Source organism: Nelumbo lutea, chromosome 7, assembly GCF_056320005.1.
Source record: "Nelumbo lutea isolate HS-2025 chromosome 7, American lotus-T2T, whole genome shotgun sequence".
Lineage (NCBI taxonomy): Eukaryota > Viridiplantae > Streptophyta > Magnoliopsida > Proteales > Nelumbonaceae > Nelumbo > Nelumbo lutea.
The window spans coordinates 23,322,066-23,341,917 of NC_142690.1; the positions used below are offsets into that span (position 1 = coordinate 23,322,066).

Below are 19,852 nucleotides of genomic sequence, written 5' to 3' on the forward strand. Positions count from 1 at the left end.
CTTCCAAACCTCATTCTTCCCTGCTTGATCATTTCTTGAAAAGTTTTGTATTCAATGCGGGCTGTTTACATGCTTGCAATTTGACATATTGAGTATATTCTGCAAATCGTTTGCATATTTTTCTTTGACTTATATAAAATCTTGCATTCTTCATGATAAAAAATTACTGAATAACCTTTCTTCATAAGTTGGCCTACACATAGTTCACCACAAAGCTATTGCGCCTCATATATAAAAGGCAAACATTACCCCTTTTTTCAACTAAAGGCAAAAAACAATAGCTCACTTAGGTGGAGGCAAACCATAGAAGTTCTAAAAGAACTTCAGCCTAATTTTCTTTGGATTATTAAGGATGGAACGTCAGTAGATGCTCTAAAGGAGCCATGATTACCAACAACCCCAAGCGGCATAAAATTAACAGATCAGCAATGTTAGTAAATTTTTGAGATCTAATGAACACAAATGATACTTGGAATATGGAGAAGATACAAGAACTGTTTCAGCCATAGGTGATTAAGCATATTGCACAATTGAAACCTAATAGATCATTATTAGAGACAAACTAATTTGGAAGAGGTCAAATTCAGGTAGCATATTATCTGGAAGACCAAAGTTTCTTATCGTTCCAATTTTTTACTTGGAAAGCTTCATGGGCTGAGCTGTTCTCACATAAAAGTAAAACTAGCAGGTGGAGCAAAAAAGAGGATACAATTTGTGTTTTATGTGGTTCACGGGAAAAAGTATTTAATCATTTATTTTTCTCCTGTTCTTTTGTTTGAGCAATTTAGTGTCAAACTTAGCTGGGTATAAACCGAGAGACAATTGGAAATAAATTGCATTGTTTATCGAGCCTCTAGCTTCTTTTTTTTTTTTTCATTGGGCTACACAACCAGGGGTAGCCCATCCTCGAATCCCATAACCACCCAACTTTACAACTTCATTGTGATCTTTACTTTAAAAAGTAGACCATGCTACAGTTAATTCTAGTATTAGAATTGATTTACAGTCGTCCAGGAATATAGCAATTGTTATCAAGCATTTTTTTTTTCTTTTGGGAAGAGTTATCATGCATAATAACTGGGATAGGGGTGGACAACTTCATTTCATAGAGAAACTACCAAAAAGGAGTCTGCAGGCTCAATAGACGGCATATTAGCTTCACGCATTAGGGCCGAGTTAGAAATGGCTTGAAAGTCAGGACCACTTCAACTGCAGTAATTACATTTAGTATGAAGAAAACTATCTGATCACCTGCATTTAGGTGAGCCAACTACAATCAGTCTTTTATTAGGAAAAACCAAAACTTTGCACACTTTGCAACAAAATTGGAAAATATAGATGGCTATATTTCACGGTTATTAGCTTTTCTTCAAAGCTAGAACCCGTCATGAGATCTATTGACGATAAATGGAATCGAAAGCAATCTCTATCAAAGATAAATTATAAAATGGTATTTTGAAAGTTGATGAGAAGCGTATCATTATTAGTGAGGATCCTATGTGCAAGGCAATTGGGAGGAAGGTATACGAGAGTATATATTGTGCCATTACTCTTCTAGTTTTTTTCCCATAAATTCTACAACACAAAAAACATGTTTTATGATGCTGATACTGTAAAAACACTATAGGCTACAAATATTGCACATCAAGATTGTAAATCTTGTATACAATGATCTTACGGTGTAACATTTACAGCCAAGTTAGCAAAATTTACTGCATATGGTGCTTCTATGGTACCAGTAACACAGGGTATATTTTGTATTGTAGAATTATTCTATATTTTCTCTTCTTGTAAGGGCATGATGTAGGACAGGTAGGGGTTTTATAAATTTCGGTATGGTAATGGGGCTTTGTAGGGTAGACGAGGATGGACTTAGGGTGATTAAGGATGAAGAATATGGATGTCAAAGAAAGTAGACAACTTGTTGTCTATCAAAGAATGAGGAATAAATTAGAAAGAGACAGAGAACACTTGCTCTTAGAGACTATAACGAAGAATAAGGAATAAATTAGAAAGTAGACAACCAATTATCATATGATCAAATTAAACTTTTCTCCAAGCTCAACATTAAGTATATAAAAAAAGTTCTTCAAAATTCATTATCAACCAATAACATTCAACAAGAACCAACATTACATAGAATCCTTCCATATAAAAGAACAGAACAAAATAGTGTAAGTCAAAAAATAAATAAAACTAAGTTTGTAATTCTAAAGAACCAAAAATCCAAAAAACCCAAAAGTTACCCATCAATAGGTCTTGGATCTTGCTCTTAACTGTTAAACCTTAAGGGTAAATGAGTAAACAAATAAACAAATAAACATGAAGGTTGAAGGACTGAAACTTGACTTAAAAAAAATTCTTAAAGTCCTAATTCCTAAAACCATTACGTATTTAAAGGGTATGTTGGTGATTTGGTCTATCTATATTTAATATGATATATATTTTTTATCAAAGATACATCCATACTAATATATGTATATGTATATATATAATATATAATATTAATATATATTATTAAGAGTTATGTAATATATATCATGTTCTAATATATATATATATATATATATATATATATATATATATATAATATTAAAAGTTATGTAATATATGTCATGTTCTAATATATTGTAATTCACAATAACAGTATAACATAATACCATATATTATAATATGTAATACATATGAGACTTAGGTCTTACAAGAAAACTCTATTAAATCCTTCTAAATTCTAGTAATGTTCACATCAAAAACCGAAAAAATGTACTAAAACCAAGGAAATCAAACTGAAAAGTCCTTTTGGTTTTGATTAACCTATAAAAAATTGATTGTTAATTGAACTGACTGGTACATATATATTTTTAATATGTATCATGTATTTATACATTCATCTATAATATATATTATAAATATAAAAAACCAAAGAAGCAAACCGATCAAAAACTGAACCAATTAGTTTGGTTTGGTTTTGGTTCTCAATATTATAAAAATCGAAGGATTGTTTGGGTTTCAACAATTTGCCCATGGTTTGGTCAACCCATCTATTTCCACCCCTACCAAATTCTAAAGCAATTGTTTTCTTTCTTTTTTCCTTTTAATTTTCACATCATAAGGTATTTGGGGCTTGGGAATGAGGGTAGCCTATGCTCGTACCTCCATATCAAATAGGGTCATATAACCCTCAACCCTATCCCTCGTGAGAGTCGAATTTGATCCAATGCACTTAAGAGTTAAAATTATCATTTCAAATTGAGTTTCAATTTTGAATTTTGACAAATAGATACCATTTGCAATCTTAATTATGATAATACAATTTAAAAAATAACTATAAATATTTAAAAATTATTAACAAGTATATCACCTAAAAATAATGCTTGGATTGGACTTGAATTTACCTAGACTAATTGAGTATTAATCTAAATTCAGACAAATAGATAGCATTTGCAAAATTGCAATCCCAAATTCTAATAAAATTAATTTGAAGTCCATTTGAATTTACAAATAATTACACCAATAAATTTTTAAAATTAATTGATAAAAAATATTTCACCTAGAAATATTGCTTGGGTGGACTTAACCCAAACCAATTGATTCTTAATTTGAATTTAGACAAATAGATACTATTTGTATTTTGCAATTTTAAATCCTCATTATATTAATTTAAAATCCATTTAAATTTAATAATAATTGTGTCAATAAAATTTTTAAAATTAACTAATAAAAATTTAAATTTCATAGACAAGCAACTAACCTAAAAGTATTGCTTGGATTGTACTTGAACCTAACCAGATGGCCCAAACTCGTAAATTAACAAATTAGGAATGTCATAGGCCATAGGGCTCCTCATAGCTTCTACTTAATTAATTTCTCTTAATATATTATATATTATAATTAATTTTATACTATATATTATACCATACCACATATTTTATTTCTTATACATATAACCAGGTTTATAGTAGAGTATTGGGAACATGTACCCATGTAAAATAAAACTGGTATTGGGTATCAGATACCCTAAAGTCAAAACCCAAAATCGTCCCAAACCCTATAGGGTTTTAATCTAAAATCCCAAACCCTATAAGGTTTTGATAAACTAGTCCTATTAGGGTCAGGACGGGTTGGGTACCCAAAAATTCCTACGAAATTGCCACTCCTTAAGTCCACCCATCCTAAGACTCCAGATAGCTAGGACTAACATTAGGTAATGACCTTCTACGCAAAATTATGCATGGGAAAATTTACCTATAGGTTTCCTTTGGTATGGTTGCATCCTGTTAGGAATGGCCTAACTCCAAAACTTCTAGAAGGAAGCTCAACCTTCACTCTTACATAAAAAACAAAGGAATGTCGAGTAAGAGAAGAAGAGAAAGGAGAGAAGAGGGACTAGGGATAGGAGGAGGATGAGAGAGAGGAGGGGAAGTTAGCTCAATTAGGTTCGTGACCCTCATTCCACTATCAACTGCCTTATATAGCTGGTACAAGCAAAACATCTCCATTATAAAATTAGTTATCCTTTGTCTTATTTCAGTGGCTGATGTGGCTTTCTAATGTAAAACTTGGTGATGTTGCTGCCAAGGAAGCTCTCCTATGTTCATGTTGCATGTTGTGCGCATGTTGAGGCTTGACTCATGTACCAAACTGTTCATAATGGGCCTAATCCCAGGAGTACTTCCAACAATACCCTCTCCTTCAAAATGGATCTTGTCCTCAAGGTCTATCTTAGGAAACTCTTGATGTAACTTCTTCCATGCTTACTGAGTTGCCTCCTTTGGAAAATTAGCCCACTACACCAAAACCTCCTTGATGACCTGCTTGCCTTGTCGAGTCAAAGAATGTCTAGAATCTTACAAGGGTGCAGCTGCACCTGGCCTTCCCTGTTGAAGTGAGGGAGAGTCGGACTTGAGGGTATGGCTGGGCCAATGTGCTTCTTGAGTAATGAGATGTGAAGAACAGGGTGGAGTTTGGAAGTCGCTGGAAGCTCAGGCTGGTAGGCCACCTTTCCTACCCTCTCAATAATGCGAAGGGGTACATAATATTTTGGGGCTAACTTCTGCCAGCACTTTCTTACTAGAGAGAGTTGTCTATAAGGATGCAACTTCAGGTAAACTAAACCACCAACCTGGTGCTCCAACTCGTGGTGCTTCTTGTCATATGAGGTCTTCATCAATTACTGGACCTGGTGTAGGTTCACCTTAGGTTCTTTTAGGATTTGATCTTGGAGTACTAGCTCTCTTCTACTGCTGCCACCGTTGTTGACCCCTTTTCATGAGATAAGATTGAGGGGTGGGGGGGGGGTCTTGCCATATAAGGCCTGAAAGGGAGTCATTCTTGCCGCTGATGTAAGATGGTGTTATACTACCATTTCGCCCACGGTAGCCACTTTTTCAATTGCTTGGGGTGAGAACCAGCGAAACATCTGAGATACGTTTGAAGACATCGGTTTACTACCTCCATTTGTCCATCACTTTGTGGGTGATAGCTTGTAGAGTGACTGATCTGGATGCCTTGTAATTTGAAGAAATATAACCAGAAATTGCTCATAAATACCGAGTCTCTATTGGTTATAATGGAGCCCGGAGTGCCATGTAACTTGACAACTTTTTTCACAAAGTTCTTAGCCACTAATGAGGCTGAGTAAGGATGTGGAAGCCCAGAAAAGTGTCCATATTTTGTTAATCTATCGACAACAACTAAAATCACTGACTTACCATAAGATGTGGGGAGTCCTAAAACAAAATCCATAGTAATCACTTCCCAAGCCTGATCTGGAACTGGTAATGACTGGAGAAGACCCAGAGGTGCCCTTGCCTCATATTTTTGCTGTTGACAAACTGGGCAGATAGCTACATAATCTTGTACTGCTTTTCTGATTCCCTTCCAGTAGTAGTGAGAAGAAACCCGCTGAAGAGTTAGTGGTATTCCTGAATGTCCTCCCATTGGTGAGTTGTGAAACAGAAATAGGAGATTTGGAATGTGGGCTGAACCCACTGGAATAACCATTTAGCCCTTGTAGAATAGTAGCCATTAATGGCAAAGTACTCCACGTGTGATGTGGACTCTTGGTAAAAAGCTTCCTTGATTCGAGTGAGTTTTGGGCTCCCTTGGGCATCTTGTTTTAAGGCTTCGGACAAGAGATACATGACCTGTACACCTACATCTGGGCCAACTCATGTTGCCTTGAAATTGTATTTGTGGCTCTGTTACTGTTCCCTACTCTATCTGATAATCATACCCTAGAAGCTTGGTCACCTAGCATTGCTAAGCATCTGTGAGAACCTGTTGATGTAGGAGGTATCAAAGGCTGCGATGGTCTAATTTGATAATAAATCGCATTCCAAGGAGGTAAGGTCTCCAGTTTTGCACCTCCTAGACTAAGGCCACGAGCTCCTTTTTATACATGGACTTAGCTTGGGCCTGAGTCGAAAAAACCTTGTTGAAGTATGCAACTGGCCTTCCTTACATATGTATTGTGCCTGATCCAATCCCTGAGGCATCACAGTCTACCACAAAGTCCTTGGTAAAATCTAGCAATATTAGCGCTGGTGGGGTGGTGATGGATTCCTTTAGACTGTCAAAGGCCTTTTGAGTTGCTTCATTCCACCCAAAAGTGTCTTTCTTAAGACGGTAAGTCAAGGGTGTCAATATAATGCCATAGTTCCTTGTAAATCTTCTATAATAACATGTCAAGCTGAGAAATCCCCTTAGGCTCTTGATCATGGTGGCCTGGGCCAACTTCAAGATGGCCTCTATTTTATTTGGATCTGCCATCACATGGCCATTCTCCACAACATGGCTGAGATAATGCACACAGAAACATCCAAATGAGCACTTAGATTCTTTGGCATACAAGTGGTGCTACAACAAGGTAGAAAGAGCTATATGTGTTAGACAGTTTTTGTATGCCCTTAGCTTCAATCAGAATGATGTACATTATGAGTTTATTGTAAATGAATAAAAGTACATATTTGATTCATGTTCCCTTGGTATGTTTCTGTGTAATACCCTTAAACTAGACACTTAAGGAGACTCGTGTTAGTTTAGAATGTTCACAGCCGGTGGGTCGGTCTGGGAAGACCTATCCTGATAAGGCTGACACTGTTGTGCCACCAAGTCGGTTGGGGTGGCCTGTCTCAGCTGCCAGGGTGAGACCCTAGGCACATGCAGTGTAGGATTAATTGAATCTTTGAACCGGACCAAATTTCCAATATTGCCCTGGACCTTGGAGATTAATGGGCAAAACTGGAAAGTTACACCCTACCCCTAGACTCGACTATGATACTACACTGGGCATCGGATTAGGCTGTCTTTGATGTACCAATCAGTGAGATCCTTAGCGGGGGTCAAAACCTGGGTATGTTGGGACAGTCTGAGAATTCATCTGAGTGGGTGATCATAGTGACAGAATCAGCCCCTTTGTCGGGCAAAGGTAATGATCAGGGATGCACTCTTTCTGATGGAAACCTAGACTGCCGGCAACCGATTTCAATCGTTGACATTTGTTTGCAAAATATATTTTATATGAGATATAAAAGTATATATATTATGGTTTCTAAAATGTTTGCAAAAGGTTTTAATTCCCGGGATCCATATGAGTAGAGAGTGCAACACTGTTCCTTGCAGCCGAGGGAGAGGTCTTCTCTTGTCAGGCAGTGTTTGATCATTATGGGCTGAGAGGTTGAGTGTAAGACCATTGAGGGTAATGCCTGATGGGCTAATCTTGCATCTCCCACATTCCCTGGGTGTTACAAGGTGACTTGAACCAAGGACCACTTAGGGTAAGTGTTGGGCCCATAGAGCCCATCTGATGGGTTTCAGGGGGTGCACTGTCCATAGCAGTGTATTCGGCCAGGCCTTGTAACAAAGGTTAGGTCGAACACATGTGGCTGATGTGTAGATCAATGTTTGGGTCCCAGACCATACAAGGAAGCCCAACTGGGTAGCAGTTTGGAAGGCTTAGTGAGCACACAACCTTAATGGGTCTGAAGCCCTTTACGAATTGGGCTGATTTGATCAGTTTAAATGAGGGGCGGATCTGGGATTAAATCAGTTAATAGAATTGGGCCTTGACCCTATCCACTCAAAGAGTTCAAGATCTAAATAAGATTTAGATCTAGGAGCCTCCTAATAGGATTAGGAGAGGACTGATCTAATCCACAGATAAGATAAGGGTTTATCCTTATCACCTAAAGAGATGTCTGATCCAAATCACATTTGGATCAGCAACTCCTAATTGGATTAGGAGCTGATCCTTTAGGGTTACAAGAAAAGAAGGGGGCGGCAGCCTTTAGAAACAACAACAGAAAACACATCACCAAGTTCTCTAGTCTTCAGAGCTGAAATCACAAAAGAAAGATTTCTGCAATCTCTGCAAAATTCTTTCTTGTCGCCTCCTTCCTGCTGCCGCTAGACCTCTAGTTCGATCTCCAACTTTGTAGGAGAAATCAAGATTCGATCTTGATAGCAGCCCTTTGGAAAGGACTGATTGGAAGCATTGCTCACGTGCCATCCAGCTATTCTTACGAAGGATCAGGTTCTTGGAGAACGCTGCTGATTCTGCTTCATCCTGCACTGCACTGCACTATCTTCAGTGGGAGCAATCTTTAGATCATTCCTTGGGCGTGAACACCTCCATTGAGAGATAATATTTCTCTGTATCAGGTATACCTCTCTCCTACTCTTTTTGGTTCAGATCTGGTTCAGTTTATGGTTCAAGATTGATCCTTGAAAATATGGTTTTCTAAATAGGGAATGCGATTCCCAGTTGAAAGGGAGAGAAAAATTTATGAAATTCGCCCACCTTATTCCGCAAGATTTGGGCGTCCATACGATGGATCTCTCATCCCTTCAATATGCAGGTGGGTCATGTGTTGGGCCTAGTTAGCACTGTAGATCAATATATCATAAAAAAATACAAGTATAAAGCGCCTTAAGTAAGGTATGAAAATGCTGTTCACTAGGGAATGAAATGTATAAAGGAACACTGGTCATCCCAAAAGGCATGACCAGAAATTTATAGTGGCCTTTGTGTGTATAGAAGACTGTTTTGTGCACATCCCCAAGTGAACTCGAATTTGGTGGTACCTGTAGAGAAGATGGGCCGAATGGCCCATAGACTGTCATTTCATGTTATGTTATGTTTCTCTCTCTGTTGTGGGCCTGGGCCTTATTCTGGGCCCATACTCTGTAATATTCTGTTTTTTTGTATTTTCCTGCTCACTCAAGGGCCTCTCTGTAATTTGTCAAAGATTAACTTATTAATAAGATGTTTAGAGTGTTAGAGAGGAGTAATGTTCGAACCTCTTACTCTCTAACACTCATTGCCGCCAGCTCTCTCTTCTCTTCCTCTCTTGTTTGTTCATTTTCTGGTTTGCATCTAATCTCAAACAGTTCCATACATCAAGTGGGTTGTTTTTCAACTTGGTATCAGAGCAGGCCATTGCTTGGCGTGTCCCTCATGTGGTTCTAGTTCAGCCAACTACATGAGGAGGTTCTAGGGCTGAAAGTTTACAATCATCCGCCTGGTTCTTGGAGGTCATTGGAGGGTGCCCAAGTTTCTATACACTTGGAGAAGGGTTCGATGACTAGGAAGAATCAGAGAGCAAGTTGTTTGGCCTGATTTGAAATCAAAGAAAAGGACTTTCGAAGTTATCTCAGAGAACAAGTGTTCGGCCCATCTTCTCTGGTTTATAGTTCAAACCAGAGACTCTCTTGTTGTAAGTCTTTTCTTAGTCCTTTGCTGAGTTATTTTTTGTTGTTTGGGAGGACTATTAAAGCATTCAAAGCCCACATACATTCGGCCCATTGTTGCTGGACTGTTTTTCTGGGTTGTTTTGGAAGTGCTATTCGGCTGATTATTGGACTGCCGAGCTGCTGAAATTGATCTAAAACTAAGTGGCACTAGTCTCATCTTCATCCCAGCCTCTTCTTGGACCTATACTGAACACCTTGAAGTGATTTCTTCTAGTTAACAGTAGGCCGTTAACTACTGCACACTGAGTGTTCGACAAAAGGTCTCTTAAGGACTGTGGCCCTGTTTTCTTCTCTTTGGGACAACGGCTGTTGAGAACCTGAAATACCTTGTGATTGGAGGTTTGTTGGGTGTCCTTTAAAGGGTGAAACAGTAAAGAAAAAACTACCACCGAACTAGACTGTCACAGTTATCAAGTCTGAACTGATTCTGTGAGCTAGTTGTTGTTGCCTATTCAGCTCAAACTAAACTCATCAAGACCCCAGTACCTTGAGAAACCTATTAAAATCCTAATTGGAGCCTTTACATGATGGATTTCCCAAGCCTTGAAAACAAGAATGCTGCTGAATATGGACAGATTTTGGGAACCCCAACTGATTCTATGCTGGCTGTAACTACAGTTAAGCTTGATGGGACCAACTACTTGGATTGGTCACAATCAGTGAAAATCCACATTTGTAGCAAAGGAAAATGGGGTTTTATTTCTGGGAGCAAGAAAGCTCCTCCAGAGGATGATCCATCTTATGAGAGATGGGTACAAGAAAACTACACAGTGATTGGGTGGCTTGTGAACTCAATGCAGCCACAGATTAGTCAGCATTATCTGTGGATGAACTCGGCTAAAGAAATCTGGGATAGTGTTGCAGAAACTTACTCCCAGAAGTTGAATGTTGCCAGAGCTTACAAACTGAGAAGTGATGTGAAGAATCTAAGACAGGGGGAGAAGTCACTTGCAGCATACTTCTCAACCCTAAAATCTATATGGCAAGAGATTGATTTGATAGAGGCCGTGACATGGGATACTCCTAAGGATGCTGAAACATATAGGAAATTGGTGGAAAGGAATAGGGTCTTTGAGTTCTTGACAGGGCTGAATTCTGAATATGACATTACAAAGCAAAACATCTTGTCCAAGGAAGATGTTTCATTGTCTCAAGCATATACTTTGGTCAGCAGTGAAGAAAGTAGGAGGCAAGTGCACGTTCAAGGGGTTAGTATCAATGATCATTTTGCAAACATGGGAATCAAACCCAAAGGGGTTACAGGAGCTCCCAGTGGCACAGGAAAGAAGGAGGTGGTGTGTGAATATTGCAAGAAGCCGAAACACACTAAGGACAAGTGCTGGAAATTGCATCCCAGTCTTGTCCCTATCCGATTCCAGAAGAAGAATGACAGTAGAAAGACAAGAAGTGCACATACAGCCACAAGTACAGATACAGAGTTTGAGTCTGCAAGTGCACAATTGGCAGCCATGAAAGCTGAATATGAGAAGTTTGGAAGGATGATCAGCCAGCTTGAAGGTGTAACTTCATCATCCAACCCTTCTGGAAGTCCAGCCACCACTGCATTTGCTCACTCAAGTATAAGGGCTTCTGCTAACCATGCATCTACCTCAGGTAATCCCAAGACCCCTTGGATCATTGACTCAGGTGCTTCTGATCACATGACCAACCTTTCCACTTTGTTTGTGTCATATGATTTGCTTCCTGGTCGTGACAAAATCACCTTAGCTGATGGTTCTCTTGCCCCTATTTCTGGCAAGGGAACTGTCAAGCCTACAGACTCTTTACTCTTATCTTCCACTCTTCATGTACCTAAGTTAAATACCAATTTGTTATCTGTAAGTAGCTTGACCAAGTCATTGAATTGTTGTGTAACATTTTTCCCTTCTCACTATGTGTTTCAGGACCTGAAGTCTCGGAAGGTGATTGGGAGTGGCCATGAAGCGAATGGAATATACTTGCTCGACACCCCTGGCCAATGCTTTGATCATACCAAGAATGTTGCTTTTGGTTCTACTTCTTCAGAGTCTGTCAGTCAAATTATGTTGAGTCATTGTCGGTTGGGTCATTTACCTTTTTCTGCTTTAAGTCATTTGCTTCCCAAACTGTTTAAGGGAGTCAGTGTGTCCAGTCTCAATTGTGAGTCATGTCAGTTGTCAAAGCATTGTAGAAAAAATTACCCTGTGAGCAATAAAAGATCCTCTTTTCTTTTTCATATTGTACACTCTGATGTGTGGGGGCCTTACCACTTATCCTCTATGGGGGGCTACAAATACTTTATCCTGTTTATTGATGACTTTTCTAGATTCACTTGGATATACTTAATGAAATCCCGAGACGAAGTCCCGAGACTTGTGAGGCAATTTCATGAGCTTGTTTTAACTCAATTTGGTACCAGAATTAAGGTTTTCAGATCTGACAATGCAAAAGAGTATTTTGAGAAGAGCTTATCCTTGTATCTCACTGACATGGGGGTTATTCACCAAAGCTCCTGTGTTAGAACCCCTGAACAAAATGGAGTTGCTGAGAGGAAAAATAGACATATTGTTGAAGTTGCAAGGAGCCTTTTATTTGCCTCACATGTTCCCACAAGATTTTGGGGTGATGCTGTACTTACTGCTACCTATCTCATAAACCGTATGCCATCCAGGGTTTTAGGGTTTAAATCCCCCTTTAGTATTCTTCATCCAGATAAGGATCTCTTCCCAATTCCTCTTCGTGTGTTTGGTTGTACCTGTTATGTTCACATTCCAAGTGTGCAGAGACACAAGTTTGAACCAAAAGCCCACAAATGCATCTTCCTTGGTTACTCCCCCACACAAAAGGGTTATTGTTGTTTTGATCCAAAGGCTGGCACCAGACATGTCTCTATGGATGTTACCTTTGATGAACTTTCTCCTTTTTATGGTTCCTCTCAGGAAGGACATTGTCAACAGGGGGAGAGTCTGTCACAAGTTTTTGCTCTTCCCCTTCCTGTCCCAATTCAGTCTCTTGACAAATCTGTATCCTCACAAAATGAATCAAAGGAGGATCAGCCACTTCATTCCTCTTGTCCTAGTGCTCCTATTTCTTTACCTCCTCGTCCTACCCATAATCCCAAAGTGTATCAAAGGCAGAGATCCAGGAATGAGCAAGTGGTTTCCCTTACAACAGATGAGGCTCATACCCTCCCAATCACAGATGAGATAACAGGTATTGCTTCAGCTCCCTTGGAATCCCCCTTCCCAGATCTTGATGTCCCCATTGCAGTTAGGAAAGGAAAGCGGAAGTGCACTGCACACTGCATTTCCAAACACCTTTCTTATGACCTACTTTCCCCTTCATATTGTGCCTACCTCTCTTCAGTTGCTTCTAACCCCATTCCTAGGTCTGTATCAGAAGCTCCTGGGATTCCAGAATGGAGAGATGCCATGCAGGCTGAAATGGATGTCTACATGAAAATGGTACTTGGGAGGTGGTGGATTTGCCTGAAGGGAAGGATCCAGTTGGATGCAAGTGGGTTTTTACCATTAAATACAGGGCAAATGGGACTATTGAGAGGTACAAGGCCAGACTTGTTGCAAAGGGCTACACACAGACATATGGGATTGACTATCTGGAGACTTTTGCCCCTGTTGCTAAGATGACATCCGTGAGGGTTCTTTTATCTCTGGCAGCTCACTTTGATTGGCCTCTCTATCAGTTAGATGTAAAGAATGCATTTCTGAATGGTGACTTACATGAGGAGGTCTACATGTGTCTTCCTCCAGGAATGTATGGGAAAGATATGCAAGGAAAGGTATGTAAACTGAAGAAATCTCTTTATGGCCTCAAACAATCTCCTAGAGCCTGATTTGAGAGATTTAGAGCTGCACTTGTTAAATTCGGCTATGTTCAGACACAGTCAGATCATACTCTTTTTGTGAAGAAAAGTGGGTCTCTAGCAGTGTATCTCATTGTGTATGTTGATGACATTATAGTGACTGGTGATGATGCCTCAGGCATTCTGGGCCTTAAGTCTTTCCTCCATACAGAATTTGAGATTAAGGATCTGGGGGAGTTGAGATATTTCCTTGGCATAGAAGTTGCCAGATCCAGGGATGGGATTCTTATTTCCCAGAGGAAATATGTCCTTGATTTGTTGTCTGAAACTGGAAAATTGGGTGCAAGACCAGCTGCAACTCCTATTGATATGAGTCACAAACTTTCAGCTTCGGATGGAACTTTGTTGGAAGACAAAGGGGTCTTTCAGAGACTTCTTGGGAAGCTTTTGTACCTGTGCATGACCAGGCCAGATATTGCGTATGCTGTCAATTGCATAAGCCAGTTCATGCATGCTCCTAGAGATACCCATATGGCAGCAGCAGAACGGATTTTGTGCTATTTGAAAGGCTCTCCAGGAAAAGGAATTCTATTTGCCAAACATGGTCATCTGAAACTTGAAGCCTATACTGATGCTGATTGGGCTGGAAATATTGATGATAGAAGATCTACTTCAGGGTATTGCAGTCTGGTGGCTGGTAATGTTGTCTCTTGGAGGAGTAAGAAACAAACAGTTGTGGCTCGATCCTCCGCAGAAGCAGAATATAGAGCCATGGCACATGGAGTCTCGGAATTGTTGTGGCTAAGGTCCTTAATGGAAGAACTTGGGGTCGATCATGACAAACCCATGATGTTGTACTGTGATAATCAGGCTGCCATCAACATTGCTCACAACCCGGTACAACATGATAGAACCAAACATATTGAGGTTGATAGACACTTTATTCGTGAAAGAGTCTCCTCCGGTGAAGTGTGTCTTCCATTCATTACTTCTGAAGGACAATTGGCAGATTTTCTCACCAAGGGCATTTCCAAGGCAAGGCTTCAACATGACACTGGCAAGCTGGGCATGATTAACATCTATGCTCAGCTTGAGGGGGAGTGTAGAGAAGATGGGCCGAATGGCCCATAGACTGTCATTTCATGTTATGTTATGTTTCTCTCTCTGTTGTGGGCCTGGGCCTTATTCTGGGCCCATACTCTGTAATATTCTGTTTTTTTGTATTTTCCTGCTCACTCAAGGGCCTCTCTGTAATTTGTCAAAGATTAACTTATTAATAAGATGTTTAGAGTGTTAGAGAGGAGTAATGTTCGAACCTCTTACTCTCTAACACTCATTGCCGCCAGCTCTCTCTTCTCTTCCTCTCTTGTTTGTTCATTTTCTGGTTTGCATCTAATCTCAAACAGTTCCATACATCAAGTGGGCTGTTTTTCAACTGTACCCTAGCTCTTAGGTCAAATATATAGAAAACTTGGGCATGCCATAGCTCATCTAACAGCTTATCAATGAGTGGAATAGGAAATTGATCCCGGATAATGATGTTATTTAAGGTTTGGTAGTCTACACAAAAATGTCATGAGCCATCCTTCTGAACTAATAACACAGGTGAGGAGTATGGACTGCTGCTAGGATGAATCAATCCCTTGTCTAACGGTTCACAGACCATCTTCTCAATCTCCTGCTTCTGGTAGTAGGGATATCAATATGGCCATACATTAGTAGGAGAAGCTCTGGGGGTGATGGGAATTCAATGGTCCTATTCTCTCTCAGGAGTCAACCTTTCTGGTTCCTAGAACAACTCTTGAAATTCTTGTAGTAAGGACTTAAGCTATTCAAGGGCTCCCAGCCCATGGATGTGGGCTTCATCAAACATAAGGGTCGGGCCCGCCAGACTAGAATTTGTCTGCATGACTATGGTTTCCCTTCCCTGTAGCTATGTTTGATGGAGTGGAGGCCCACCTGTTTAGGAACCCCTAGTCAGCTCTTGAAGATGCACCTTATTTCCTTGCCACTCAAAGTCAATGGTTAACTAGGCCCAACTAGCTTAGCCAATCTACCCCCAAAACCATGTTTGCCCACTCAAATCTAAGGTGTGTAAATCTAGTTCAAAGTAGTAGGGTGGAATCTTCAAAATGAGGCCCTTACATATGCTGTCACAACCTAAGAAGTTTCCATTTGCCATCCACACCAACTTAAAAGAAAAAGTTGCTTGTTTGGTCAGGCCCAATTGGCAAGCTAGCACACTTGATAGGGAGTTGAGTGTGCACCTGCTATCAATTAGAATGAATACTGCCCTATGCTCACTACCCTCATGGTTCTGGGGCGTGTTAGCCTGGTCAAGGCATAAAGAGAGACTTCAGGGCTGTCATTGGCCTGATTCCCAATCAACCCACATTCTTCTTCAATGTTATGTGGGCCCAATAGTGACTCATCTCCTTCCAGCTCGGTTTAAAGTAAGCCTATTAGGCATTGCATTTATGCCCAGGTAGGAACTTCTCATCACAATTATAATAGAGACCCTTGTCTTGGCGCTCCTCCTGCATTTCAACCCAAGTAAGTCACTTAAAGTGAATTGTAGTAGGTTTTCCAGTCACCGACGGTCAGCCCAAAATCCCATTTCTTTTTTTGGGTTAGGGGTTTGGCTGGTCTGGCCAATGGACCTAGGAACCTTCCTTATTCGGCTAATCTTTTCTTCATGCATGGCCAACCTTACAATACTCATTACGAGGTAGGCTGCATCACCTTTACCTCTAGGCAGATTTCCTCCTTTAACCCTCCTACAAAACAGCCCACTGGGGCCTTCTCAGGCCACCCATGGACTAGGGTAGCTAGTCTCTCAAATGCCACTTGGTACTCCCAGTCCCAGGCAATCCCTACTTGTTTAAGTTTGGACAGTTCCTCGTCAGAATCCTAAAACCCCATTGTTTCAAACCTTACACATAAGGCATCAGTAAAATCCGCCCATACATCAGTACCATTAGTACCACTGGATAACTTCATCTTCAAGATAAATACAGGCCACAATGACCCTTTGGTGGCTAGGGGTATCATGTAATTCAAAGTATCTTTCAGGTTGAAAAATCCAGGAAAGAGAGTCCTCATCAGAGAATGCAGGAAAGCAAGCTTGACATGTTTCCCCGTGAGAGATCCCATTCTCTGATGACTCCCTTGGTTCTATGCTTCTAAATCGCTATCTCAACCTATATTTAGTGACATCTTCTCACATCAGGTGGCTACAACAGATAGGGTCTCCATCTCTCACAGTTCCACAACCACCCGATGGAGATCTAATTCTATCTTATCGATCCATTAGTGAATAGAAATGAACCGAGTGTTAGGCATCTCATATGAGGAATGCACACCGAGGTGAGGTGCTCTGATACCAGATTTGTTAGGAATGACCTAACTCTAAACCTTCCAGAAGGAAGCTTAACCTTCACTCTTGCACAGAAAATAGAAGAATGGCGAGTAAGAGAAGAAGAAAAGGAGAGAAGAGGGAGAGGAGGAGGAGAAGAGAGAGGAGGAGGGGAAGTTAGCTCAATTAGGGTTTGTGACCCTCATTCCACTATCAGATGCCTTATATAGGCTCGTACAAGCAAAACATCTCCATAACAGAATTAGTTATTCTTTGTTTTATTTGAGTGGCTGACATGACTTCCTAACGTAAAACTTGGTGATATGTGTTGCTGAGGAAGCTTTTGCATTCATGTTGCATGTGGTGCCCATGTTGGGGCTGGGCTCACATACCAAACTGTCCATAATGGACCTGGGCCCAGGAGTGTTTCCAATACATGATAATCACAAATGGGTGTTCAAAGGATGTTCTGCCATCAATGCTACCTAGGCATTGTTTGTGGACAAAATCTTTCAGAAAATGTGGTATAGGAATTAACTTAGTGAAGCATTATACCTGGAAGGAAGGCAGCATGTTGACGCTTTTGTGCAAGTGAGAATCTGCAAATACAAAAGAATTCTAAGACTGAATGATAGAAAAAAAAGTTGAGGATGCGAGCAAAGCAAATCGTCAATATTGTGATGATCCTCAATATTTCCCCTCTTTTCCAAGAAAGAGGATACAACATCCATGGGAATGAAGAAAAAAAAACCCTAAATACATGATAAATGTTCACAATCTCAATTCTTAAGGAAATTTTACCATGCAAAAAATGGGGAAATATTGGGGAAACTTCAAGAAATCTAGAAAAACTGGAAAACATTAGACAAAGTAACAAAACATCAAGTTCTTCATTGAAACTTTAGGTAACATTAAAGAAGCATAAATGCATATTTAAAACTCAAATAACCATTACAAGTGATGCATTATATCAAATAGGAGAAGATTAAGGGATTCATATAAGTACTAATAAAACAATTGGTTCATTACCATTAATAGAGATATATTTCTGCTAGACATTTTATGCCCTCAAAGTCCAATAAAGTTATTGGTTGATTCTACTAACATGGAGATAATATATAATTAGGATATAGACATGCCCAACATAGGATGATTAGCTTGAGTAGGTTGAAATGGAGTTGTTTCCCTAAGAGAAGGGATAATATATCCATCAAGATAATAGATTCAAAATATATGCATAGCAGCATAAGTGCTTGTGTAGACAAACATTGAATTAGAACTTTGTCTAACTTTATGATTGGTGAAGTCTCTAGTTGTTGCTTATCATCCTCAAACATGACAACATTATTTGATCTTATCTTAGATTTGTTTGCATTTGACATCACCAACCAATGAAGCTCAATTGTGAGATATATACCTGGTATGTCGATGTAATCAAATATCTGCCCCTTCCAATATTTGGAGTGAATATTTTATGAGTGACTTCTAATAATACGAATGAATAATTCCTGCTAGTAGGTTGATAAAATTGGTTGGTTGATCCTATGCAGTGTTTTAAAAGCGCAAGGCGCAAGGCGAGGTGCGCACCTTTTTGAAGCAAGGCGCAAAAATACAAAAGATTGCTAAAAAAATAAAAAAAAGTCAGAAAATTCAAAAATGCCAAAAAATAAAAAAAAAAGCAAAAAAATTATTAAACATAATATCAATAAGAAATATAAACTTAAATTTTAAAATTATTGGTTTAAAATACCTATTATCTAAAATTAAAATACACAAACATAACATGTAAATCAAATTCAAATGAAAATTTAAAAATAAAATGAAACATATATAACATTTTCAAGCATGTAAGTCCCACAATCTCTTTTTTTCCTCAATTGCATTACTTCAAGTAGCTAATGTGATGTAAAACATATTACATTCTTGATTCTACAAGTCGCCTTTGTGCCACACCCCTTGAGGCAAGCCCAAACAAGTCCAGCTAGGGTCTTAAATTCTTAATTCTCACACAAAAAAATAATGAGTTTATAATTAAGAAGATATTTTATTAAGATAAATGAATGAACAACATTTGCAAATAGGGGGTTCTTAGAGCAGTTAAAATTATAAACTCAATATTTTTTTGTGTGAGAATCAAGAATTTAAGACCCTAACATGGACTTGTTTGGGCTTGCCTCGAAGGGCGTGGTCGGGGGACCGGAGGCAAAGCCCCCAGCCCTCGTTAGGTTCAAAAAAAGCAAAAAAGCATACAATTTTCAAAAGGCATACGCCCGGGCCAAGGCACAAGGCGCATCAGGCACACGCCTAGGAGCACTAGGCATGCACCTTTTGAAAGTGTTGTGCCTAGGACCTGGGTGAGGCGCCTACCCTAAAATGCGCCTCGGCTATGTGCCTAGGCGCGCCTTTTAAATCACTGATCCTATGTAGATCATATTACTTCCTTCAATCACATAAGATGTCGAGGCTAATCAATTACTACCAATGTAGATCATACTACTTCAATTTAATGCAACTATTACACCAAAATGAGGTCTACTGAGCACCTCTTGTGCATCCACAATTTACTCTCTAGGGCTGGTCAAACTGTACATTTTGAGGTCTCTTTATATCATATATAAAGAGTCTTATATGCCTAGGGTAGTGAGATCCATTAGGGTTTCCATTTCTTAAGGGTTAGGGTTTAGTAGAGGGATACCTTATCTCTCCGCCTTAACATTTGAATCTCCATTCTGTTCTCTCTAACTAGTGGTTAAGATTAGAAAGATTTCGTAAAATTGCAAAGAGGTTCAATAACACATTTACAAGTGTAAAGAGACCGGGCCGAATGGGCCCTAACAGCCTCTCATGTGATATCCTTTATTTTATCTTTTATTTTATGTTGATGGGCCTAACTTAATGGGCTTGTTATTTGTTCTTATTTTACTTTCTTTACGTAAGTGCCA

General features: G+C 39.4%; 1 protein-coding gene across 3 annotated transcripts in view; it reads right to left on the bottom strand.

Moving 5' to 3' along the window:
• Positions 1-813: 813 nt before the first annotated feature.
• Positions 814-19,852, bottom strand: part of LOC148845668 (putative peptide/nitrate transporter At3g43790) — an 81,800-nt gene continuing 62,761 nt past the window's right edge. For all 3 annotated transcript variants that reach the window (XM_088953278.1, XM_088953277.1, XM_088953279.1), the window contains 2 exons: positions 17,466-17,509; positions 814-1,251 (listed from right to left, as the gene is read on the bottom strand). In XM_088953278.1, coding sequence (XP_088809404.1) covers positions 1,166-1,251; positions 17,466-17,509 — 130 coding nt within the window. In that variant the 3' untranslated portion in view covers positions 814-1,165. The remainder of the gene's footprint in view (positions 1,252-17,465; positions 17,510-19,852) is intronic.